The sequence below is a fragment of the Olea europaea genome, unplaced genomic scaffold (genome assembly GCF_002742605.1).
Source record: "Olea europaea var. sylvestris unplaced genomic scaffold, O_europaea_v1 scaffold797, whole genome shotgun sequence".
Taxonomy (NCBI): Eukaryota; Viridiplantae; Streptophyta; class Magnoliopsida; order Lamiales; family Oleaceae; genus Olea; species Olea europaea.
In genome coordinates, this window is record NW_019266402.1 from 222,971 (window position 1) to 248,937 (window position 25,967).

The 25,967-nt window shown below is 35.2% G+C and overlaps 1 protein-coding gene across 2 annotated transcripts; it reads right to left on the minus strand.

The window, feature by feature from the left end:
• Window positions 1-501: 501 nt before the first annotated feature.
• LOC111391506 lies at window positions 502-20,745 on the minus strand. Of its 2 annotated transcripts, XM_023016739.1 has the most exons (9): window positions 18,238-20,745; window positions 17,471-17,600; window positions 17,269-17,357; window positions 14,203-14,438; window positions 13,669-13,755; window positions 12,270-12,369; window positions 11,840-12,032; window positions 10,901-11,660; window positions 502-1,309 (listed from the first exon to the last, which is right to left on the minus strand). In XM_023016739.1, the coding sequence occupies exons 1-9, from the start codon at window positions 20,407-20,409 to the stop codon at window positions 868-870; spliced, it is 4,209 nt and encodes a 1,402-aa protein (XP_022872507.1). In that variant the 5' UTR covers window positions 20,410-20,745; the 3' UTR covers window positions 502-867. The 2 variants fall into 2 exon arrangements, with proteins under 2 accessions (XP_022872507.1, XP_022872506.1); XM_023016738.1 differs by lacking the exon at window positions 502-1,309 and having other exon boundaries at window positions 10,036-11,660; window positions 18,238-20,743.
• Between the last annotated feature and the right edge of the window lie 5,222 nt (window positions 20,746-25,967).

Here is a 25,967-nt window from a genome sequence, read left to right on the forward strand (position 1 = left end):
AGATTTGGAGAAATTCTGCTAATGTTTCAAAGGTTTGGGACTTCTGCTGCAATTTTCCCTTAGTAATGATAGATAACATTATTCTTTCCAATATCTAAACAGGTGATAAATAGAATAGTTATATCTATATATACATTCAAGCATCAAGCATAAGCATATGGCATCATCACTCAATTCAAATTCAAATTCCAACCTCATGGTACCTTCCGAAATTCCTTTGCCACATCATCAACATTACAACCCGACTCACGATCCTACGTAATGTGTATCCCTCCATTGCCTCACCCTGCAATTTCAAAGGTAGCTTCCAATTTTCTTGAACACCAATATCTGTATTCACAAGGTTGCAACTTAAAAGTCGATCAGTTTGCTTTTGACTGAGCAAAAATAACTTTCAAACTCGGCCAAACATGCTCTCATTACTTCAGAATTTAGCATACCAAATGAAGTTCAACGGTTTCCTAAATCAAGTGTGGAATAGAACAAGGTGTATAAAAAATATATATTCCAAAATCAGCTGCGCTTAGTCACGACGCTGATTTGATTCTAGTTTCTATTGATGATTAGGGTTACCGAATACAATACACAGCTGTTATGAAGGGTAATAGACTAATGGAGTACTGACCATTTGAGTCGACATCATCTTTCCTAAACTCTACAATTTAGGAACTATATTATAATTTCTCTTGCATTATTACATTTTAGTATCCTCAACGGCAGTGACCTCTTGGAGAGAAATGGAACATGCAAATCAACTCGAATATATCTTAAAGTGTAAGCATTGCCCCCAAAATGTCACATTCGTATTTCCTTCCTAATTACAAGGTTAATATTGCTTGGTCTGTTTCTATCGGAATCTTAGCCAGATTATGCACAATTCTCATTGGATGCTGTATTCAGAGCCAAGGCTTCACAAGAAGAATCAGCAAAAGCCACAAGATCCCGTCCTACCTCATGGACAGCCTTCTGATTCAAGTCCGGTTTCAATCTTGTGGTACTTTCATGAGTACCCTGAACGGTAGAAACAGATACAGGATCTTGATCCTCATTGCCATCTTCATTAGCAGCCTGTGCAGAATTGGCAAGAGAAGAACCAAAAGCTGATTCCACACCACTAACTTCAAGGTTTTCCTCGTTACAAGAGGCTGCCAAGTCATATTTTTTATCAGCATCCCTTAAAGGTAAGGAATCTAAAATACCATTAAAGAGAGTGGCTTTCGTATCAGCGGCAACAACAGAATCCGAGGAAAGTCCTATAGATGAATGAAGTTCACTTTCGTTGTCAAGTGCACTAAACTGGTTAGCAGAACTCGGTCTCTCTAATATTGATGGCTAACACATTGGTACTTAAAGATGTCTATTTTATTTTTTAAGTAATAGCGACATTATAACAATAAAATATTAGAACACTTGTCACTATGTCTATTAATTAAATGTTTATTCTAATAGTTTATACAGTGACGTTATGCCAATTAGAAATGGATATTTGGATTATTTTTTTATTTGGCCCAATAATCTGTATATTCTGTTTTAGCTGTCATAAATGATTCAATTCTTTATATTTTGTGCTGGATAATTCTCATCATTTTATACTTTGAATAATTCATGAAACTTCATATAATTATAATAAAGCCCCCATTTGGCCCCCATTACATTACATTACATTACATTTTATTTTTTTATCTTCAATTTTCAATCATAATTTTTCAAAAAATAATATTACACGTAAATCGAAAACTTTTCTTTCTTTTTCAATCACTCATTTTCAAACAAAATACTATTTCACTCATTTTTATTCAAATAATAGAGGCCAAATGGGGGCTTAATTGAGAATCGAATCAAACTTCATTTTTTTTAATTATCGGGAAAAGTGAATTATATTGATCAAAATCATATACACGTACATCGGACATTCCCAAGCTTACAAAACCAAATCAAATGCATATACATCTACACCAGGTATTCCTGGGCAAAACAAAATGAGAAAAGGTAGGAACAAACAAAACGACCTATAGCCACATAGCTAAGGACAACTCATATTGAATCAAAACATCCAAATATAATAATAATAATAATAATAATAATAATAATAATAATAATAATAAAAAGACTTTGGAGGCATTTGTTTCCCGTTTTTGTAAAAATAAGAATGAAAATTATAGCCGTTATGAACCCCACACAAGATATAGAAATTCAAATTTGATGACTTGATGTGATAGATAACGGTTATATTTTTCATTTTAATGGGGAAAGAATGGAAAACAAACAGGGACTTTGTATCTATAGCTAGACGAAAACTATGCCAAAACTAATTGATTTTTATTTATAAGACAAAATCGGAGAAAACAGCCTAGTTTATTCCGACTTTGATTTGGGAGGGGTGAATTCATGGTACCACTTTAAATCATCAAGACTGACAATGATCATTATTAATAGGAAAAATTGCAGCAGAAGCTCCAAACCTTTGAAATATTAGCAGACTTTTTTCAAATCTTTGATTTGTTGCAACCGTCACCCCTAACTTTTCCAAACGTTCTAGGTGAAGCCATTTTGGACGGTTTCCATCCACAATCCCGTTAGTTGACCAAAAATTTAACTCTGACCATGCTTTTAATATTTTAAAAATGGGTAAAAGAGTAAATTTCCATTTATCACCTTAAATAATAATTAAATTAAAAATATAAGAAATTAAAACCCCCCTTCACTGCCATCTTCTTCCTGTCACCCTCACCCACCTCCACCCCCATCTCAAACCTAAAATCCAGACCAACCACCGCCACCTCCACCTCAATCAAGCAAATTTCGGACATCCTTCTCTGTGAGTGGCAAATGTCCCAGCTCTATGCACTTTTCAAGTTACAGCAGCCTCATCATCTGTTGCACAGAAATTGCAATCTTGGAAAACAAGAGGATACAGACATAAGATTCTTGCCGTCCCTCTCAAGGTTTGTATATCATAGTTCAAACACTAAATTTCCCCTACAATGGACTCAAATTAGAGGGACAAGAAATAATACCCTGCAATAGGCATTATATTCCTTATGGGTTTCATCTATCTGAATTACTTCAATAGCTCCATATTTTTCTTTTCCAATCATCACATGGAGTCCTCCCAAAATGGGCTTTGTAGGTGTTAATGGCACCAGATTCGTGCTTGTGGATAATGGGAATATAGAATCATCTGTGCATTTGAATGGATGGAATTCTTATCGGTTGAGGAAAGTGTGTGGGGTGCATCGAGATATAAAGTCTTTGATATGCTCAAGAAAGGGGCTGAAATGGGGATAACAGTTTCCAAGATTGGTGTCAAGGACTACAGTTTTACTTAGCCCCTTGACACTATCGCAGTCGCAGTTTGCCCAACTTCGGTCGTACATTGTAAATATTACTTCACTGAGTTGTAATTTTCTTTTCATTGTAATAGTTATTTCAGTTGTAAAATAGCTCTGATATTGGTAAACATTTAGTATGATTCCTCGTCTTTTAAACGTCTACTCCTGTCACTTAGATTTTTGTTCAGAATGCTATTATAGGGGGTATTAGTCATTCAAAAAATCTTTCAAGCTCACCGATGTCCGCCCCCTGCACCAGCATTTGTAATTTTTTGCTTTCATCAATTGTAATGTTCAGTTTTCATCAATCAATATTCAATTTACTTTCAATGTATTCAAATTCTCTATTGTAAGCTTTCTACAAAATTGCAATCAAATTTTCTTTCATCCCGATGCGACCGAGAAAAGGCGGAAGGTAGTCTATCGGAACAGACTACTGTCGCACGGTGTCCCTTTCTGTGCCAAGAAGAAGGGTACCCCGCGAAAGTTGGTATCAGAGCTGCGGCTCACGACCCTCGATAAGAAATCTATGGATCCAATTATATCCCAGACCACTGAAGTGGTAGAGCCTCAAAAGAAGGGTACTACGAAACAACGTGTGGATGCACTTGATGAGACAACTACTAGATTGTACTATGCTATGGAAGGTCTCGAGGAAAAAGTCGAGATGGCCGAATCTGAGATTCGTGGATTACACATCCAATTGGATGAAAGCCAAAGAGCTTGCGCAGCAATGATTAAAGCTGCTGCAATCATTCCTGATCTGCAGGATGAAATGGAAGCGTTAATAGCTCAATTGCGGGTACTCCAACGTGCGGTGGGCAATGGGCAAGCTCCCGTACCCGAGTATGCTCCTAGGTTCAAAATTCCTGAACCGTGTACCTACGGAGGGGCACGTGATTCAAAAGAAGTCGAAAACTTCTTGTTTGATATGGAACAGTACTTTCTAGCAGCTTCGATCGAAGACGAAGCTAGAAAGGTAATCACAGCTACCATGTATCTGGGTGGAGATGCAAAACTATGGTGGCGAACCAAAAATGCTGACATTCAGGCCCACAGGATTCGAATTGATTCTTGGGATCTCCTCAAGGAAGTGATCAGATCGTAGTTTTTCCCGAAAAATGTCGAGTATCAGGCTCGACGGGCACTTCGAGACCTGAAACACACGAGCTCTATCAGGGAGCATGTGAAATCCTTCTCAGGGCATATACTAAATATTCGAGATATGTCGGAAAATGATAAGCTCTTCACCTTTATGGAAGGGTTGAAACCGTAGACACGTACAGAACTTCAAAGACAGAAGGTTACTGATTTGAGCACGGTCATGGGAGCCGCTGAATGCTTGAGCGACTACCAAACAGAATCTAGAAAAGATCGACCTTCGGGGAGTAATCAAGCAAATGGAGGTGGTAACAGATCTTACAGACCCAGCTCGAACCCAAATGGGGGAGAGCTTTACTCTCAGAATAGAGAAAGAGCCTATCAAAGCACCCGTGGCTTTCAGGAAAACTATCATAATAGCCGTCAAGGAAATTTTAACGGCAACAACAGTAACAACTGGAACAAAGGAAAAGCAACAGAGGGCCGAACTGATGCCACTCCCAAATTGAAGTGCTTTTTATGTGATGGACCTCATCGGGTGTCGAAGTGTCCTCAAAAGCGGATGGTGAATACATATTGTCAGTTAGCAAGTGGCGGGTCAAGTTCAAAGCAAGAGGCCCCATAGGCTAATTGTCATAATGAGACTGACTCTGAAGAGGATGAGGACGTAGTTGAGACATTTTCACATCGGTGCAACACACTGTCGCATCGGGTTGCTGAAAAGGATGATGTCCCATTGAAAGAGGCAAAGATGGAGGAAGCGAATGCTCGAATTTGTAGGGCCAAAAGCTTAATGTACATTGATGTAAAAATCAATGGGAAGCCCATCAGGGCTATGGTGGATACTGGTGCTACCCACAACTATCCTGCATGTACCGAAGTAGAGCGGCTCGGACTTGTTCTAGAAAAGGGTAGTGGAAAAGTCAAAGCAATCAACTCCGCTGCTCAACCAATGGCTGGAGTGGCGAAATCGATGTTAATCAAAGCAGGTCCTTTCGAGGGAAGGACAAATTTATCTGCAGTTCAGATGGACGATTTCAAGCTTATTCTAGGATTGGAATTTCTTCGGGATACTAAGACAGCAGTGTTGCCATATTCTGATTCGTTAATGATGATGGGTAATAAGCCACGTGTCATCCCTACACAAGTTGGGAGGATGGGCGAGAAGAGTATCTCAACCATGCAATTTAGTAAGGGTTTCAAGAGAAATGAACCCTCTTTTTTATGCACTCTTCGATTGGAGGAGATCAAAGAAGCAAATGGTCCTATTCCAAAACCCGTTAAAAGGCTTATTTGGGAATTTGAGGATATCATGCCGGAAGAATTACCAAAGAAATTACCACCAAGAAGGACGATTGATCATGAGATTGAACTTATTCCAGGCGCCAAACCTCCTGCCAGGGTACCATACCGTATGTCTCAGCCTGAGCTTGAAGAGCTTAGGAAGCAATTGGGGGAAATGTTGGAGAGTGGAATCATTGTGCCTGCGAAGTCGCCATACGAAGCTCCTATATTGTTTCAGAAAAAGGCCGATGGTTCTCTTAGAATGTGCTGTGACTATCGAGCCTTGAACAAGATTACTGTAAAGAATAGCTATCCTATCCCACTGGTTGCGGATTGCTTCGATCAACTGAGTCGCACGAAGTATTACACAAAAATTGATCTTAGGTCTGGATACTGGCAAGTTCGGATCAAGAAGGGAGACGAAGCAAAAACTACGGTGGTAACCAGATATAGAGCCTTTGAATTTAAAGTGATGCCTTTTGGTTTGACAAACGCTCCAGCAACATTTTGTACTATGATGAATCAGGTACTTTACGGGTTCTTAGATGATTTTGTCGTGGTGTACTTGGATGACATAGTAATCTATAGCGAGACATTGGAGGAACATGTCCAGCATGTGAGGCAAGTTTTTAATCGGCTACGAGAGAATGAACTTTGCTAAGTCGTCTAAATGCTCATTTGCTCAGACATCTATCAGTTTCTTGGGTCACATCATTGAACAAGGTAGAATCCGCATGGATTCGAAGAAGGTTACAGCCATCAAAGATTGGCAACCACCAAAAATCGTACATGATGTACGTTCATTTCTTGGGTTATGCAATTACTATCGAAGATTTGTGAAAGGCTACTCAGAAATTGCACTGCCACTTACTGAATTGACAAAGAAGGATAAGAATTGGGATTGGTCATCCCAATGCCAAGCTGCTTTTGAAAGGTTGAAGAAGTCCATGTGGACGAACCCGGTTTTAGCCTTACCGGATATGACTAAACCATTCGAAGTTCATACAGATACTTCAGATTTTGCCCTTGGTGAAGTCCTCATGCAAGAAGGACATCCGGTAGCATATGAGAGCCGGAAGTTAAACCAGACAGAACGTCGTTACTCGGCACATGAAAAGGAATTGTTAGCAGTTGTCCATTGTCTCAGAGAATGGCGTCACTATCTGCTTGGGTCTCCATTTATTGTGAAGACAGATAACACTGCAGTTAGTCACTTCATGTCCCAACAAAAACTATCGAGCAAACAGGCTCGTTGGCAGGAGTTTCGTTCAGAGTTCAATTTTATGTTAGAGTATCGTCCCGACTCTAGTAATCATGTTGTTGATGCTCTTAGTCGATGGGCCGATTTAGCTGTCATCTGCTCTGTAGCTGCTCTTTCAGGGAGCGCAGTCTCCACGAACACTAGAGAGCAAATTCGGGCACTTATGGAAAAGGACCCGGCTACCCAATATTTGGTCGACCTCATCAAGTAGGGTAAAACTCGACAGTTCTGGCTCGATGGGGAACTAGTGAAGACAAAGGGAGATCGCCTATATGTTCCTAAGGGTGGAGATATGAGGAAATCACTAATTACAAAATGCCATGACACAATTTGGGCAAGGCATCCCGGAGAGGAACGCACTTGTGCACTACTACAACGTGCATACTACTGGCCTCAAATGCGGGACAAGATTGCAACATATGTAAAAACCTGTTTTATTTGTCAGCAAGATAAGGCAGATCATCAGAAAAAGGCGGGCTTGCTAGAGCTCCTTTCCGTCCCCACCCGGCCATTCAAAAATGTATCGATGGACTACATTATTGGGTTGCTAAAAGTTGAGGATTTTGGCACTATCATTGTCGAGGTGGACCGTCTATCAAAATATGCAACTTTCATTGCAGCGCCTAAGTATGTATCTGCGGAAGAGACAACTCAACTCTTCTTCAAACATATTGTCAAATACTGGGGGCTGCCTAAGGACATCGTCAGTGATCGAGATCCTCGTTTCAGTGGCATATTTTGGACTGAGTTGTTCAAACTTCTTGGTTTAACTTTGAGCATGAGTTCTAGTTTTCACCCACAATCTAACGGATAGAGGAGCGCTTCAATTCTATACTAGAAGAATATTTTCGGCACTTTATCTCTACTTCGCAGAAAAACTGGGTAAAACTTTTGGATGCGGCCCAAATTTGCTTCAATGCCCAAAAGAGCTCTTCAACCAATAAGAGTCCTTTTGAGATTGTTACTGGCCAGCAACCGCTACTCCCTCATACAGTGGATGTCGAACGAAGTTCCAAGTCCCCTCAAGCAAAGAACTTTTCTCAAGAGTGGAAACGAAATATTGAAATTGCTCGGAGTTATCTTGAGAAAGCTCAAAAACTGTATAAAAAGGCTGCAGACCTAAAGCGTCGTTTCATTGAATTCAATGTTGGAGATCTGGTAATGGTTAAGCTCCCCGACAGAAATGTTTACAAACCAACAAGAGGGAAGGACTCAAGATTGTCACCAAAATACATCGGACCATTACCCATCGTGAAGAGGATTGGAAGAATTGCATACAGAGTTGAACTCCCTTCATGGTGTAAAATCCACAAAGTCCTTCATGTTAGTATGTTGAAGTCATACTTTGCGCATAAGGAGGACGCATCTAGAAATGAGCCAAAGCGACCTGTGTTTGAACTGAAGAAAGCTGGAAAAAAGGTAGCTAAAGTTATTCTTGACCATCGAATCACTCGAGCTTCTAGAAAAGATTATCAGGAGTACTTGGTCAAATGGATGGGATGCAACAGCGAGGAGAATACTTGGAAAAGAGGAAAAGATCTCGGAGCCTTCAAACCATTAATTGAACCATATCATGCATTGATGGCACCGAGAACGTCGCCAAAACAAATGGGAGAGAATGTCAAGGATTGCAGCTTTACTTAGCCACTTGACACTATCACAGCCGCAGTTTGCCCAACTTCGGCCGCACATTGTAAATATTACTTCAAATTTGAGTTGTAATTTTCTTTTCATTGTAATAGTTATTTCAGTTGTAAAATAGCTCTGATATTGGTATAAACGTTTAGTATGATTCCTCGTCTTTTAAACGTCTACTCCTGTCACTTAGATTTTTGTTCAGAATGCTATTATAGGGGATATTAGTCATTCAAAAAATCTTTCAAGCTCACCGATGTCCGCCCCCTGCACCAGCATTTGTAATTTTTTGCTTTCATCAATTGTAATGTTAATTTTTACAACTACTACTTCCAAAGAAACCTCTGAAACAGCTTCTACCTCAGATTGCATGGTGCACTCATCAGTACAACAAATACCAGATACAGGATTCTCGTTTTCAGCAGCCTCCTCAGCCATTTTCAAAGTTTCACCTGAAGGTCATCAATCAATATTCAATTTACTTTCAATGTATTCAAATTTTCTATTGTAAGTTTTCTACAAAATTGCAATCAAATTTTCTTTTGTCCCAACCCAACCGAGAAAAGGCGAAAAGTAGTTTAGCGGAGCAGACTACTGTCGCACGGTGTCCCTTTCTGTGCCAAGAAGAAAGGCACCCCGTGAAACTTGGGCTTTCCGTGATGGTGCTCAACCCAATGATCTTCAATGGTGGTGACGGAGGCGATGGAGGTGGCGGCGACGGGTGTGATTTTGGGTTTGAGTTGCAAGTGGGCGGTGGGTAAGGGGTGAGAGGAAGAAGACGACAGTGGGGTTTTTTTTTATTTAATTATTATTTAAGGTGATAAATGGAAATTTACTCTTTTACCCATTTTAAAAATATTAAAAATGTGGTTAAAGTTAAATTTTTGATCAACTAACGAAATTGTGGATAAAAATCGTCCAAAATGGCTTCATCTGCAACGTTTGGAAAAGTTAAGGGTGACGGTTGCAATAAATCAAAGATTTGGAGAAATTCTGCTAATGTTTCAAAGATTTGAGACTTCTGCTTCAATTTTCCCTTAGTAATGATAGATAACATTATTATTTCCAATATCTAAACAGGTGATAAATAGAATAGTTATATCTATATATACATTCAAGCATCAAGCATAAGCATATGGCATCATCACTCAATTCAAATTCAAATTCCAACCTCATGGTACCTTCCGAAATTCCTTTGCCACATCATCAACATTACAACCCGACTCACGATCCTACGTAATGTGTATCCCTCCATTGCCTCACCCTGCAATTTCAAAGGTAGCTTCCAATTTTCTTGAACACCAATATCTGTATTCACAAGATTGCAACTTAAAAGTCGATCAGTTTGCTTTTGACTGAGCAAAAATAACTTTTAAACTCGGCCAAACATGCTCTCATTACTTCAGAATTTAGCATACCAAATGAAGTTCAACGGTTTCCTAAATCAAGTGTGGAATAGAACAAGGTGTACAAAAAATATATATTCCAAAATCAGCTGCGCTTAGTCACGACGCTGATTTGATTCTAGTTTCTATTGATGATTAGTGTTACCGAATACAATACACAGCTGTTATGAAGGGTAATAGACTAATGGAGTACTGACCATTTGAGTCGACATCATCTTTCCTAAACTCTACAATTTAGGAACTATATTATAATTTCTCTTGCATTATTACATTTTAGTATCCTCAACGGCAGTGACCTCTTGGAGAGAAATGGAACATGCAAATCAACTCGAATATATCTTCAAGTGTAAGCATTGCCCCCAAAATGTCACATTCGTATTTCCTTCCTAATTACAAGGTTAATATTGCTTGGTCTGTTTCTATCGGAATCTTAGCCAGATTATGCACAATTCTCATTGGATGCTGTATTCAGAGCCAAGGCTTCACAAGAAGAATCAGCAAAAGCCACAAGATCCCGTCCTACCTCATGGACAGCCTTCTGATTCAAGTCCGGTTTCAATCTTGTGGTACTTTCATGAGTACCCTGAACGGTAGAAACAGATACAGGATCTTGATCCTCATTGCCATCTTCATTAGCAGCCTGTGCAGAATTGGCAAGAGAAGAACCAAAAGCTGATTCCACACCACTAACTTCAAGGTTTTCCTCGTTACAAGAGGCTGCCAAGTCATATTTTTTATCAGCATCCCTTAAAGGTAAGGAATCTAAAATACCATTAAAGAGAGTGGCTTTCGCATCAGCGGCAACAACAGAATCCGAGGAAAGTCCTATAGATGAATGAAGTTCACTTTCGTTGTCAAGTGCACTAAACTGGTTAGCAGAACTCGGTTCTCCGTTGACTTTCTGTGTAATACTGTGTGCAGATGCTTCAAGCAGAGAACCAGGAGTAGATTCAATACAACCATCTTTTATGTTTACTTCAGAGGCGGCAGTATCATTAGAAACTTGGTCAGTGGAGCTTCTATCAACTTGAATTTTTACAACTACTACTTCCAAAGAAACCTCTGAAACAGCTTCTACCTCAGATTGCATGGTGCACTCATCAGTACAACAAATTCCAGATACAGGATTCTCGTTTTCAGCAGCCTCCTCAGCCATTTTCAAAGTTTCACCTGAAGGATCAATAATGGATTCCAGAGAAGGAGCTTTATAACTTATTTTGCACACACGACCCATGACAGCTGCTACAGATTCAGAATTATCCCTAAGAGGAAGTTTTAGCAAGGGATTTTCCACCTCAGAAATGTCAGTACTTGCAGTGGACATAGAGGGGAACTTCAAGTTAGCAGAGGATTCTTTTAGCTTTTCCTCCGTCTCAGACTTGGTTACAGATGTTACCTTGCTGGTGTCAGATTTATGAGTAGCATCGCATGCACTAGGTGAGGTCTTACCATATGAAGGAATATATGTTGCTGGGGAATCAGTATCCATGCCATTAACTTTGTCTTGGATCTTTATCTCATCGCACACACCAGCATTGTCAACCACCAGTCTATTGTGCTCCATGGTAAAATCAATATCAGGTTTGTCTGCCAAAACACGTAACTGAGGTTGATTCTCTTTTGATTTAACAACCTTAATACCTAGTCCAGAAGATGTGAAAAGGTCACACAACAGTTAGATTCAGGGGTAAAGATAGCACAATAGTCTAAGAGAAAAAAGAATCAAATTTCAAGTCATGTAAAATAGGTCAAACTTCATTTTGTTCAATATAAAACGGGAAAAAAGGTACTCATAGAACAGGGTAAAATAATAATGTTACCATCAGTAATTTCTGACTTCATTAACTGCTTCTGCAACATGTCTGCCCCGGGAAAAACCAACATACTCAGGGATTTCATTTCTTTCTTGTGTGCATCCTCAAGTTGATGGAAACCAAACACTACAGTCCATGTGTTCATATGCTCTGATATGGCAGGGATAATCAATTTCTCGACTTTGAGAGAGCATAGGGTCTGGCGTTACAGCAGTTGAAAGTTGAATCATTCATCCAAAGCAATTTAATATGAGAAAAAGGGACTTCCATTGCCCAAAAAGCAGAGGTTTCGATTTTCAGCAAATAATTTTTAGCAACACAGTAATTTTAGGAAGCAAGAAGTGATATTTGGGGCTTGGACATAACAGTCGTCCAGAAAGCATAAACTGATGCATACTTAACAAGTGAAGGTAATGACAGGATGCCCTCTTCTTACCGACTCAATAGCAGACAAAAGTCGCCTGCACATTCCTTGGCGCCTATAGATCGCGCGTGTCCCAATAAATGGCATCTCAGCAAGACAGTTCCCGTGGATCCTAATTAGATATTGATATACACAGTAAATCAAAATGATTTTTCTTTTTGGTCAATAAACTTCAACAAGCAACCATACCATAATTCAACAATCCATATTGACAAGATTATAAATGAGAAACCCAACACAGCACATCTAAACAAAAAATAATGTTTCACCCAATGGTGAAGACAATATACAAGTAAATAACACAGAAGTTCATCCTAAATGAAATCCCATGGACATGCAAATGGACATGCGAATAGATGACAAGAACTGAACAAGAAAAAGGTAAAATTAGACAAACCGGATCTAGAAAATATCTTACTTCCCATTGAATGTAACTACGTCAGTGATTCGAACAATATATACCTTTAGGAAGAAACATGGTTGCAAATCAACTCTTCGTTTCTTTCTTTTAAAAGTTCTGACACCATTCTTCCCATATCCGCGTGGAAGTCTGATTTCCTTGAACTAGTTCACCAATTCAATAGCTTGTCAAGAACCTGAGGCATTTAACTCTACTAATTGCACCTTTTGGCCAGCCTATCTACACACACAGTGTGTTTTGTAGTGGCATGGTTGTATAGATTATTAACTCTTAAGGCACAGATGTGGCATGTTTTATGGGTACTTGTACTGCTGTCCCAGATTTATTTCACTCCCTCACTTTTGTACTGCTGTCCCAGATTTATGGGTACTTGTACTGCTGTCCCAGATTTATCCCATACACCTCATAAAATTGATAGGTCAAGTTTTAACTTAATCTAATGATCCACAAGATTCTCTAAACTTTCCCACCACCTTCTGAACTAGTAACTTCCCTGCGTAGCTGTCCAAGATATTTATGTGGAAATATATAGATACACTCCTATAATGTCACAGTCCATTTGCACCCAGGATTGACAAGCCATTTACCAGCAGACAAGAAAAAATCAATCCTAAAACTTGTTATAGGCTTTTATTATCATTTTCTAGACAATGTAGGTTGATTTTAAACATATCATTAATCTATCATCTGTAAAATATGCATTAAAAAATGAAACCCAAAAGACCAAATATCACAAAGAAGATTATTGCCGTTATGTCTGCACCAAGTACTAAAACAAGTTGCTCATCTCATTCTGAAAATTGATCTTTAGAAAGTAAACCTTTTATTTCGAAGAGTCCAAAAGCAGTGTTAGAAGATGAGATAGTAATGCAACATCATTGAATTCACATTACGGATTAACAATTTATAATGCATCTTGATTCTCACTGCTGCAGAAAACTGATAGCACCCATGACTTAGGTTTGTTGTCAAAGTCACAAATCATTTTACCTGACAGATGCAGCAGAAACTATTTCATCACCTCGCTCCAAAATTGCCGTATAAAAGCCACGATAATCCAGACGATTAAAGTTTGATCTACAAGAGAAGAGACTCACAATCATGAGTAGAATATTTTAAAAGACCATTATATGACTGCTCATGAGAGAATATAGGAGATCAGTCATCACAGATAAAAAGCAAGAGCAGAAAATGACAAAATATTGTAATATTCATGCATACTAGCAAAGCTATGCACATAATATACACATAAACAAATATAAAGTAAAAAAGTAGAAGATATGCCATTTGTCTTTCATGCTTATACACCGTAAAATTCTAATATTAATATCCATAAGCTGATGGCTTCACAAGTATTGGAAATACACGCTTGATTTGTATAAACTCCACAATAATAAGATTTCTTGAACAAATTGTAAACTAAAATCTGGGTGCAACACTAAACAGAGAATAGAATATTTTTTAAATCCAAAATCACATTATGATTATAAAATATCTGCTTCAGCAAGATCAGTATCCCCTTACCCACAACCGTAGACAACATTACGAATTATATTGATTCCACTCCTCCTGTCAATGATGGGCAAAAAACACTCATCCATAATCGATAACGCGACAGCTAGCTTAGAATTGCATTCCACCCTTTGAGGAAATTCAAATTGCAAGGAATCGGAAACATCCGTTCGCTGAATAAGAGACCATGAAAATCCTGCCTCCAGTTCAAGTTTAACTCCAACAATCTTCTGCAAATTATCATAGATCTGACAAAATAAAAGAATGTGAAAAAAGTTTCTTCTGATTTCTGAAGCTTGCAGAAAATATTCAATAAGACACAACACAGTAACACTGTCAATATAGTTGGCAAAAATATAAAACTTAAGGAGGAAACAATACTTTGAAAACAAAATTTATCATGTACAGGAAATCTATAATAAAAGTCAAACGTTCGAGTAAGAATTAATGAATATGTTCTTCTTACTGTGTTTTGCAACACACATACAGAAGTTAAATTTTAATGACTGATGAATAATTCATGAACACTGAAGATACTAATGGTAAGTTTTCAAGGGAGAAAATAAGGGCAGGCTAACAGTGATTATTTGGAAAAAAAGGAATTCATAAGAGATCAAATTTATATTCTGGCTAGGAGTTTAGTAAGAGTGGGCAAACATATGAAAGCAACAAAAGTGGGTAAATCTAAAATTTAAATCAACTGTCTAAATAGAATATTCTGATTGAACTTCACACATTCATAATTGAAGTTTTCAGCAATATGGGTGGTATTTTGTAGGAAGTTTGATGTCCAAAACCTTCGGGATAGACAAGAGACTCTTATTCTTCTTCTTGTTAAATACCTATAAAAATCCTTTTATTTTAAGACACATACAGTTGATTTCAAAAAGCTGTTACTAAAAAGTGCCTTTCTGTATATTGGCTAACAATGATAATCAACAATAATTAGCATCACTTTAAGAAAAATCTTTTATGCTAGTCTTAGAATTTTGGAAGGAATAAATCTTCAATCAAAGATAGAACAAAAACCATTTTGCATCATATCTAAGGGATTCCTTGGTTTGGGCCGAAGAAGCAATGTCACTCCATCATTATCAAACTAACTACAATAATTTTTTCTCTGTAAAGATCCTACTAAAGCGCCTTGTACTTCTAATAGGCCATGAACTATATGAGAATCATTCTCAACGAGTACATAAGAAATGGTTCCATGTCCGGGTAGAGACCAAAGATCTTAAGCAATCGATCCGGCAAAATTATTCAACAGATAAAGAAGTATTGTTAATTTCTTCATACTCATTCCAAGTTGGAAGTACCATTTAGACAAATAAAAATTCCCTTTGTTACATGATCTCTTCTTCAAAAGGATGGAAAGTCAACATGCGTCTATTATTGAATTCACACGACCTTATAGTACCCAATTTGGGAACGTCCAGTGCCAAAGTCACTGAATGGGTAAAATGCCAATCCCTAGACTATGTAATCTACTAGGTTGTGGGCAGACATTTTACCAGAGGTTTCTAATCTTCCCTTGTGTGATTTTTCTTGAAGCATATTCTTGGGGGTGGGTGCAGAGCAGACAATTTTAAGGCAGACTCCCCATTCATTAGATAGAGAAGATCATCAAGATTTCGTGATTCGCTACCGAACTTATTCCATTACAAATTATGAAATGAATAATAAAAGAATACAAAAATCAAAGGCATTCGAGCTCATTATCCCAATTCCTTTTGTTAGTTCCAATAAAACTAGAACATGTTCACATAAGACTACAACCTTGATGTTCGTTTCGAATCCATAAAATAGGTTGCTTCAATATAACCGCACATTTATTCTTCTTTCTATAGATTTTTTTTAACCCCCAATTGAGACTCGAACTCAAGTCACTAACCTAATAAAGCTTCGTTCTTACCATTTGAGCTAGGCTCTTCATCTCCTTTAATAGGAATTTGATTTGTTTTTCATTGCTTAGTTCAAGAAGTAGGAGATATAAGGGCATAATTTTGATTTTTCTTATGTTTTTTTTACTTACATAACAAGAAACAAGATCCTTGGTTGATAATATATTCTTCACCTATATGCACATGAGAATCATATAAAGAGATTTAAAAAGATGTCATAACTCAAAAAAACTAATAAATTTATCCATCTTCCAAGATTATTAAGCCCCCATTGGTACAGAATTTTAGTAAATTTTGATAAAAGTTGATGAAATGTGTGGATGAAAAGTTATAGATCCCATGAAAATGTTAAAATTAATTGTTGACTTTGACTTTGATAATCTAGATTTTATTGTATGAAACAGGGGGTAAGTATTTATATAATTGCATGTACCTTTGTGAAATCAAGAAAAAAACTACTAGCTGTTTGCACCACAAAGGCATGGTAAAAAGAAAATATTAACTGCTTTGTTTTCTTCTATTCCTGATTTCGCCCTTCCAATTCATTTACTTCTTTATCTATTCACTTGTTGGACCATGAAAATGGCCTTTAGTAGAATGTTAAAATGCACATGGTCTACATATGCACCCTCCGTGCATGATGAAAAAAAAAATGCTCAAAGATTGGTCTCCCTATGCACCCTCCATGCATGATGACAAAATGCTCGAACCTTCTAGCATGTTTGGGAAGCATTTATAAACGGCTTAAATTATAAATAGATAAAAATAAATTATGTGGGTAGTACTTATGGGTTCTCGAAATATGTGGATAAAAAGTATCTTTGAGAGTTTATAAACATGAGCCAAATAAAGGCTATATCTTACAACCAGCAAACATATAGAAAAATTATGTTTTTGGGATAGTGACATGAGTGGACAATAATTTCCTTCTTGGTTTCCAATTGTATATTTGAAGACATAATTCCTAATTGTTCATCTAGTTTACAAAGGCTTTCAGGACATTCACAGAACACATTTTCCACTTCTACAAGGATCCCGCCGAAGAAGCAGCAAAAAAACAAGTTAGATTACTGTAGCCAAGATGAAATCGATGATTACCAGAAAGTCAGTTACACTGGTGATACCATGCTGTAGTATTTCTCAGCATTAATCCCAAAAAGGAAACAAAAGCTTATACCTCTTGGCACTTCTGCCCACAAAAAGAATGAGATTCACCATGTGAACTCACAGCCACACCATCCACCAGCTCACTGCATGATTTATGATCTAAAAAAAACACAGAAAGTAAGAGTCATTTAACTTGCTTCAAAAACCCAAAAACAGAGGAAAAAGTGGGATGTAGCCACATATAGAAAGCTTCAAAAACACAAAGATAATACATTTTTTTTCACAGAGGACGCATCTGATAAGGTCGACAGTCCTGTCATTTTCATCAGCAACATTTTCACTAACATCCCCACAAAATTTGCATGTACACTTGGGGCAGTGCCAATCACCTGGAGGGAGTGCCTGCGGTGAGATATAGTATATGAGCTATCTGAAAAATGTAAGTTGCACGCAACCATGCACAAAAAGATACAAGTTTCATGTAACTAAGCCCCTTTTTGGGCTCCATTAAAATTTAATTTTTGGAGAAAATGTGTTTTGGAATAGTTATTTTTTGGAGAACGTGTGATGTAATATTATTTCATGAGAGATATTTTTTGAAAAGCAGAGACGAAACAGGGGCCAAATACATATCCAATAGCTGATAACTGCACAATATTTGCTAAAGTACCAGCAGATATTAAACTAATGGGGATACCAAATTCAGCAGACAACCACAGCTGCAGTATTTTTTATACATGTGTAAAAGTTTAAATTATGTGAATGTGCAGCTTAGTATGTTCTGGTGAGTGAAAAGATCCACAAAAATAGACGTCAAGTAACATAGGGGCAATTGCCTATTTGACACACATTTAAATATATGTAACAACATGTGCACAAGAAGCAATATTCTTGTACAAGAAAAGATGAATTATGTAACTAACTGTAAATTGAGGGATTGAAATAGGATAGACAAGAAGACTCAAAGGAATTCCATGTTAACAAAGTAATAAACATGAAAAATCCAGAAAGGTCGTGACTTGAGCTATCTAGAATGTACCTGTATTCCTAAACAGCTCTGGTGTAAAGTTGATGGACAACTATCACAACAGATCAAATCCCCTCCATCACCACAGATACCACACGTATCATCATCTGGATCATCACCATGAACATCTACAGTGTGGAAATCTTGGCACACAGACTCCTCTTGCCTATTCCAGGCATCTATTTGGCATTGCAAAAGAGAGGCCCCAGACTCCAAAAGTATGTTCTGAAATGGCTGACGCAACTTGCTGCCAGCATGGAGCTCAAACTTTGAAACTGTAAGGATTTTACTACAGCAACCGCAGTGGATCCCATCCCTCGTGATCCAGCCTTCTAACATTACACGTGTCTGTCTACGGTTCATATACTGTACCTTTTCACTTAAATGTGCAATACCAGAGTCAATCAACCAAGCCAATATAGTTCTTTTTCCAGTATATGTAACATAACCATCAGATTCAGAGTTTTGCCCTTGGTTAGAGCTGCGTACAAGCAAAGTGCATCTCCCAATTATCTTACTTGTTCTTCCTTGTACTGCTTTAGAACTTGTTTTGTTAGAAGTTTTTTCAACTCTGTCTTTCTTGGGCTTCCTTTTGGGTAAATCATCACTTGAATCATCCCCCCTCTCTTCACGAACTTCACGCAATTTGCCTTTTAATGACTTACAATTCTGTTTCCTGTAGGAATCAAGATTCTCTTCATTCTGATCGCTGTCTGAGCTCTCTGCAACCTCTTTTCCAGCAGATTTCTTAGCCCTCTTATTCGTGCAATCTTCTTTTCTCTTCCTTTTCATTTCTTTCTCAATCTTCTTTTTAGTTTGCCTTGTAAGCTTGTTTATTAGATCTTCAGGCAAAGGAGCAAACAAGGAAGAGCCAACATCAGATTTAGTTTTCCCATTGTCTTCCTCCAACTGTTTCTTGAGTGCATCATAAGCCTTAATTATTGACCAGTACGCCGTTCCACTGGGGTTAATGTACACAGCATCTAAGTAGTCTCTGTTCCGCCGTGGTCTATAATCAATGGTCCAGCCAGCATCAACTAGCATATCCCTAATCTGCTCACGCAGCATTTGCTTTTCTGTGCTCCCACCACGCTTCACTTTCTCTTCTTTCTCATTAGATGGCGTCGATTTTTGGGAAGGGGGATATCTTTCTTCCTTCATTTTCGCCACATTCTTTGAGCTGCCAGCATGCAGCTTTGGTCGTGCCAGTTTGAGCGATGTATCAATGTCATCAACCCGTGAATCTCTATCTTTTTTGCCTTTGCTCTTAAATGGTTTTACCTTTTCGAGTTGCAGGTCCATTTTCTCCTTCTCAACCATTTTCTCTTTGTCAACAAATAAGCCATTTTTAGGTTGCTTGGAAGCCGAATGAATTGAGGATCCGAATAAAGCCTTCTCGACAACATTTTCAGACCCAGAATCATTACTTACTTTAACTTCCCGAGGTTCATAATTCCTATGCTGAGATGGCAAATCAATCTTTTTCTTTTTCACCATAACCTTCAACACCCCATTTTTCCCCTGCAACCTAATTGGCTCATTCTCCACCCCCTGGTACTTTAACCTTAACAATGAAACTGGCATATGTCCTTCATCCGCCTCCAACTCAAATCCTTTATTCCTCCCACCACTATATTCTACCACTTTGCTCTTCCCATAAATAGAACCGCCAAAATATGAACCACGTCTCCCTTTATCCACCATCACACTCCGGCTTGACGACCCACCTCCAACTTCCTTAAAATTCCCACCACCACTTCGCCTAACCATCTTAAACCTGTCCTGAACATACTCATTCCTCATCTTCTTCCCATCAAACTCTTGGCACTCGTCGTACTCATCAAACTCAAAAAAATCCAACCTATTTCTTTTCCTCTCACCACTACTCCCCGTCCCGCCATTGTTCCTATAATACTCCCTGCCTTCAAGCCCACTCTTCCCACCCTCCATAGAACCATTCCAAAATTTCTTTTCATTCACTTTTCTTCTCATAAACTCCAATGACTGGTTCTCATAACTCGAACCTGAATCACTAACAACTAATCTTGGCCTCTTTTTTTCCTTAATATTGTTCGAACTCCCCAATCCACTTAAATTGTTATTTTCACTTCTCTTTTTAATAATCAAACACCCTGATGAACTCTTCTTCTTCAACACGCCTCCTGATCCCAGACTCCCCTCCATTTTCACACATCAACTACGTAAGAACCCTTGTATAATTCAACCCAAATTCAACATGACGTTACAAGACACATCACGAACACAAATTCTCAATCCCTAGATCAACTTCCAGATCTGAAGGTAAAATATCGAAGAACTAACCCCAGAGTTCTTTGAAAATTTTCGAGAATTATTACAAGAAATTGTGGAACACAGGTGTAATAGTTAACCAAAGAATTTGAAAATATTTACCTTGCCGTAGAGAAGTGTACCATTATACAATCGTACGTCAATCGAATTAGATTTCAATTTGGTAATGTAATAATTTTCAGGCAACAGAGAGAGAGAGAGAGAGTTTTGATTGGTTACAAGTTTATACATATGGCAGAGGGAAAAAAATATGAAAACAAAAATATTAAAAAAACTGTGACCCTGACGTTGTTGCAGTACAAGTAACTTAAAGTTTGAAATTCAGAAACTTTATGCATTTAATCTTTTTTCATTGTTATTTTTATAGAGGTTTTATGGATTTTGGATATATTATGGGACATGATGTGTATGTAGGCAATAATTTTTGGGAAAATTGCAGTTGAGGTATCAAATCTTTCGTTTATTAGCAGACTTTGTCCAAACTTTTAATTTGTGCCAACCACAATCCCAAATCTTTCAAAAATATGCATCAGAGGCTCAAATGGATGGAAACTGTCAATTTGACTGTTAGTTGACCAAGAAAAGTTAATTTTGACCTATTTTGACTAAAATGGAAAGGGTAAAATGGTAACTTGATAATTACCATATTAAATAAATTGAAAAAAATCAAAAAATAAAGAAAATAAATAAAATGATTGTCTTCTTCACCCCCACCCACTCCACCCCACCCCTAAACCAGCCACCAACAGGTCCAGCACCACCGCCTGTCACCAGTACCACCACCAAGAGACCATTGCCGGCAACAACTCTTCACACCCATTACCAAAAAACCATTACAAATCAAAATAGAAATCGAGATGATTCTAGGTTCCATATAAGGTCCAGCACTACTATAGGCTTAGAAACGCCCAGTCGCTCTATCGCTTCTCGAGTTGCTCAGCAGCAGCCTCGCGAATGCGGACGGACGGCTCTTGCATCGTGCGGGTCTCGGTGTCGGGTGCGAAAGTGGAATTTCTCCAATTCCACTGTAGCAAGAAATTTATTCTTCGGGTTTGGATTTTAATTAATTAAGTAGGGATAATGTTGGAATTTGATGTTCTTCGGGTTTTCAATTGACTGCGAGATTGGGAAGTGAAACAGATTAAAGGATTTTGAAGTTGCAGACATGGAATGAAAAATTTGGGGTGGGGTGGGAGTGATGATGAATAGTTGGGGTGGGGTGAAAATGAAGATGAACAATATTCCCTTTCTTTTCTTTGATTTTTATTTATTTTGTTTTTACTTTTCTATTGTTATTATTAATTATTTTAATTATTAATATTAAGAAAAAAATGTAAAGTACCATTTTGCCCTTTTTAATTTGGTCCAAATTAATCAAATTTTGACTTTTCTAGTCAACTAACGGTCAAACGGATGGTTTCTATCCATTTGAACTTTCGGTCCATATTTTTAAAAGGTTTGGGACTGTGGGTGGCACAAACTAAAGGTTCCGGCAAAGTCTGCTAATAAACGAAAGGTTTGGTACCTCGACTGCAATTTTTCCATAATTTTTTATTTTTTAAGTTGGGCTTCTCACTCCAGGTTTTGCCATCTGGGTTTAATTTTGGATGAAAAAATTATGAGAACTTACAAAAATATCCTTAAAATTAGAGATTTTTAAAAAAATCATACAAAAAGTATTTTGAAATTAAAAATATTGTGTAAAATTAAGAATCATTTTTAATAAAAAAGTGTGCCACCTTTTTATAAAAAAGATGACACGATGTCTCTTCTCTAAGTCAAGTGTCATTTTTTTAATTTAAAAGTGATATACAATATCACTTTTATTGAAAAATAGTTTTGTCATCCAAAAAAGTGAGAAATTTCAAGACCGTGATAGAAAGAAAAAAGCATTGTGTAAAATCAAGTTACACGTTGACGCTTTTTTTATTAAAAAAAAATGGCGTAAGTTAAGTTGAAAAATGACACTTAACTTCTGTTTGATTCTATAAGAATGAGAATAAAAAATATAGTCATTACGAGATTCACACAAGAGAGAAAAAGTCAAATATAGTGGTTTGATGTAATGGATAACGGTCATATTATTCATATTTTTTGGCCAAAAAATGAGAAACAAAATAGGCCTTAATGTTACTTTTTAAAAAAAAAAATTGGTGTTTGTTACTTTAAAAAATGACACAATTTTCTAAAAAGTAACAAACACCAAAAAAAGTAACAGATTTAAAAAGAGTGACAAAAATTCAAGTGAGACTTCTCTTTATTAAAAACTGACATAAATAATGACGTACAAGATCACTTTTCTTTATTGTAATAACTTAATTTTCATATGACACGCAATCAATTTTTCGTAACATAATCCTCATGTCTTTGTCTTATCTCTCTTTCTATAGCATTAAATATGGAAGCAATTAAATAAAGTGATAGAAATTCGAAAAAGTGACAAACACTTCAAAAGATTACGAATAATATTTACACACCACTCAAAATCCTAGAATAGATTTAGCGGATGTTTGATTTTCTTTTACATATTATCCCTTTGTAATTAAGTTTCACTTCTAATAAATAACATATTGGATTATGAAGTGCTATTTAATAAAGTGATAAAAATTTTAAAAAGTGATAAATATATCTATCTACTTTCTCTTAAAGAGAGACTTTGTGGATCAATGTTCATTTTTGTCACACTTCTCTTCACACATTAATTCCAAACTAGTTTCTTACTATTCACCACACTTATCTACTTTCTACTTTTAGTTAATTAAAATTGAAAAAAAAATTACATTTTATCATAAAACAAAAAGAATTAAAAAGAATTTTTCTACTTTCTCTTAAAAGATAGACTTTGTGGATCACTATTCATTTTTGCCACACTCCTTTTCACACAGTATTCTCAAACTGGTGTTGTACTATTCACCCCACTTATCTACTTTCTACTTTTATTTAATTAAAATTGAAAAAATTATGTTTAATCATAAAATAAAAGGAATTAAAAAAATTTAAATCGAAAAAAATTTATTTTTAATATGAAGATAAAGAAATTTTAAAACAATAAAAAAATATATTAAAACAAAACAAATTAAATAAAAGAAAATTACGAAAACTAAATAAAGAATATATAAATATTATTTAATTAAAATTGAAAAATTCAATTTTATCATAAAGAGCAAATAATTTAAAATCGAAAAAAATATTTATATAATGAACAAAAAAAAAAGAGTACTCTCTGTATTATGGAGAGACTCTCCACAGCACGACGTTGGAGAAAACTCTCCATAACTGTATTATGGAGAGAACATAGAGATTTTCTCCGTGTTGTGAAGGGACTCTCCATCCCTTATTATTATTAATTTTTTGTTTTTTTATTTTGTTTTGTTCATCATATAAATACTTTTTTCAATTAAAATTCATTTTAATTTTTTTATGATAAAATTTTATTTTTTCAATTTTAATTAAATAATATTTATATATTCTTTATTTAATTTTTGTAACTTTCTTTTGTTTAATTTATTTTGTTTTTATTAAATATTTTTTGAAAATTGTTTGCAAATTTCTTTTTTTCATATTATAAATAATTTTTTCTGGATTTAAGATTCTTTTTAATTCTTTTCGTTTTATGATAAAACGTAATTTTTTCAATTCTAATTAAATAATATAATATTTATTTTTAATTTTAATTATTTCAGTTTAATTAAAAATCTCTATGATAACTTCTTCTTTTTTGTGTTTGCCTTTCCAATGAAGTCAATATTAAAAATTTTAAGCATCCACTTGTATTTGCCTATACAAATATACTAATAAAAAAATAAATGATTTAACAAATTAAAGAAAAAAATAATTGCAGTAAAAAAAAGTTATTATAAATTTTTTTAATTAAATTGGAATAATCAAAATTAAAAATAAATATTATTTAAATTAAATTACATTTCTTCATAAAACAAAAAGCATTATAAATAATTTTAAATCGGGAAAAAATATTTATAATATGAAGAAAATGAAATTTTAAAAAAATATATAATAAAAATAAAATAAATAAAATTGCGAAAACTAAATAAATAATATATAAATATTATTTATTTAAAATTGAAAAAATTAAGTTTTATCATAAATAGAAAATAATTTAAAAAATTTAAATCGAAAACAAATATTTATATGATAAACAAAACAAAGTAAAAAAAAAAAAAAAATTGGAGAGTTCCGTGTTATGGAGGGAACACGGAGAGTTTTCTCTCCATAACATGCATATTGTTATGGAGAGTTTCACGGAGAGATTTTCTCCATGTTATGGAGAGATTCTTCATCCATATATATATTTTTTTAAATTTGTTTTGCTCATCATATAAATACATTTATTTTGAATTATTTTTTTTATTCTTTTTTCTTTATGATAAAACTTTATTTTTTCAATTTTAATTAAATTATATTTATATATTCTTTATTTAATTTTCTTAACTTTCTTTTGTTTAATTTATATTTTTTTATTATATATTTTTTGAAATTTATTTTCAAATATCTTTTTTCTTCATATTAAAAATAATTTTTTATTTAATTTAAAATTCTTTTTAATTCTTTTATTTTTACAATAAAACGTAATTTTTTAAATATTAATTAAATAATATAATATTTATTTTTAGTTTTAATTATTTGAATTTAATTAAAAAAAACTCTATAATAACTTTTTTTTTTGTGCTTGCCTTCTCAATGAAATCAATATAAAAAAGTTGAAGTATCCACTTGTGTTTGTCTTCCCAATGATAATATATAATATAACAATATATACACATACACATCAATTCAGCTCTATTTATTTTCCAATACAACCTATTTATTATATTTATTACACTGGAGAGGTTTCTCTCCATCACATTATTCTTTATTTTTTTATTTGTTTTGTTCATATTATAAATAAAGTTTTTTTCGATTTAAATTTTTTTAATTCTTTTCTCTTCATGATAAAACTTACTTTTTTTAATTTTAATTAAATATTAATTATATATTCTTTATTTATTTTTATTTTTTTACTTTTTTTGTTTTATTTATTATTATTATTTTTTTGAAAATTGTTTTAAAATATCTTTTTTCTTCATATTATAAATATTGTTTTTGGATTTAAAATTCTTTTTAACTCTTTTCGTTTTATGATAAAACGTAATTTTTTCAATTTTAATTATATAATATTTATTTTTAATTTTAGTTATTTCAATTTAATTAAAGAAAACTTTAAAATATCCCTTTTTTGTTTTCTTTTTTATTTTATTTTTGCTTATAATTCTTTTTATTTTTGTTCTTTAATTTGTTAAATCATTTAGTTCTTTTTCTTTATTAGTATTGGATTGAATGAAGTGGAGTGGTTGTGAAAAAGGAGAAATATTACGATGGAGGTAGTAGTTGCAACGAAGTGATGTGTGAAAACGAAAAAAATGATTGAAGACAAC

Excerpts from the sequence above, each read along its gene's own strand:
- LOC111391506 (XM_023016739.1), bottom strand. The coding sequence starts at position 20,409 with ATGGAGGGGAGTCTGGGATCAGGAGGCGTGTTGAAGAAGAAGAGTTCA. Across the intron at positions 17,358-17,470 it reads CGTCCTCTGTGAAAAAAAAT|ATCATAAATCATGCAGTGAG; the intron begins GTATTATCTTTG and ends TGTTTTTTTTAG. Across the intron at positions 12,033-12,269 it reads TTTTGTCTGCTATTGAGTCG|ACCCTATGCTCTCTCAAAGT; the intron begins GTAAGAAGAGGG and ends CTGTAACGCCAG.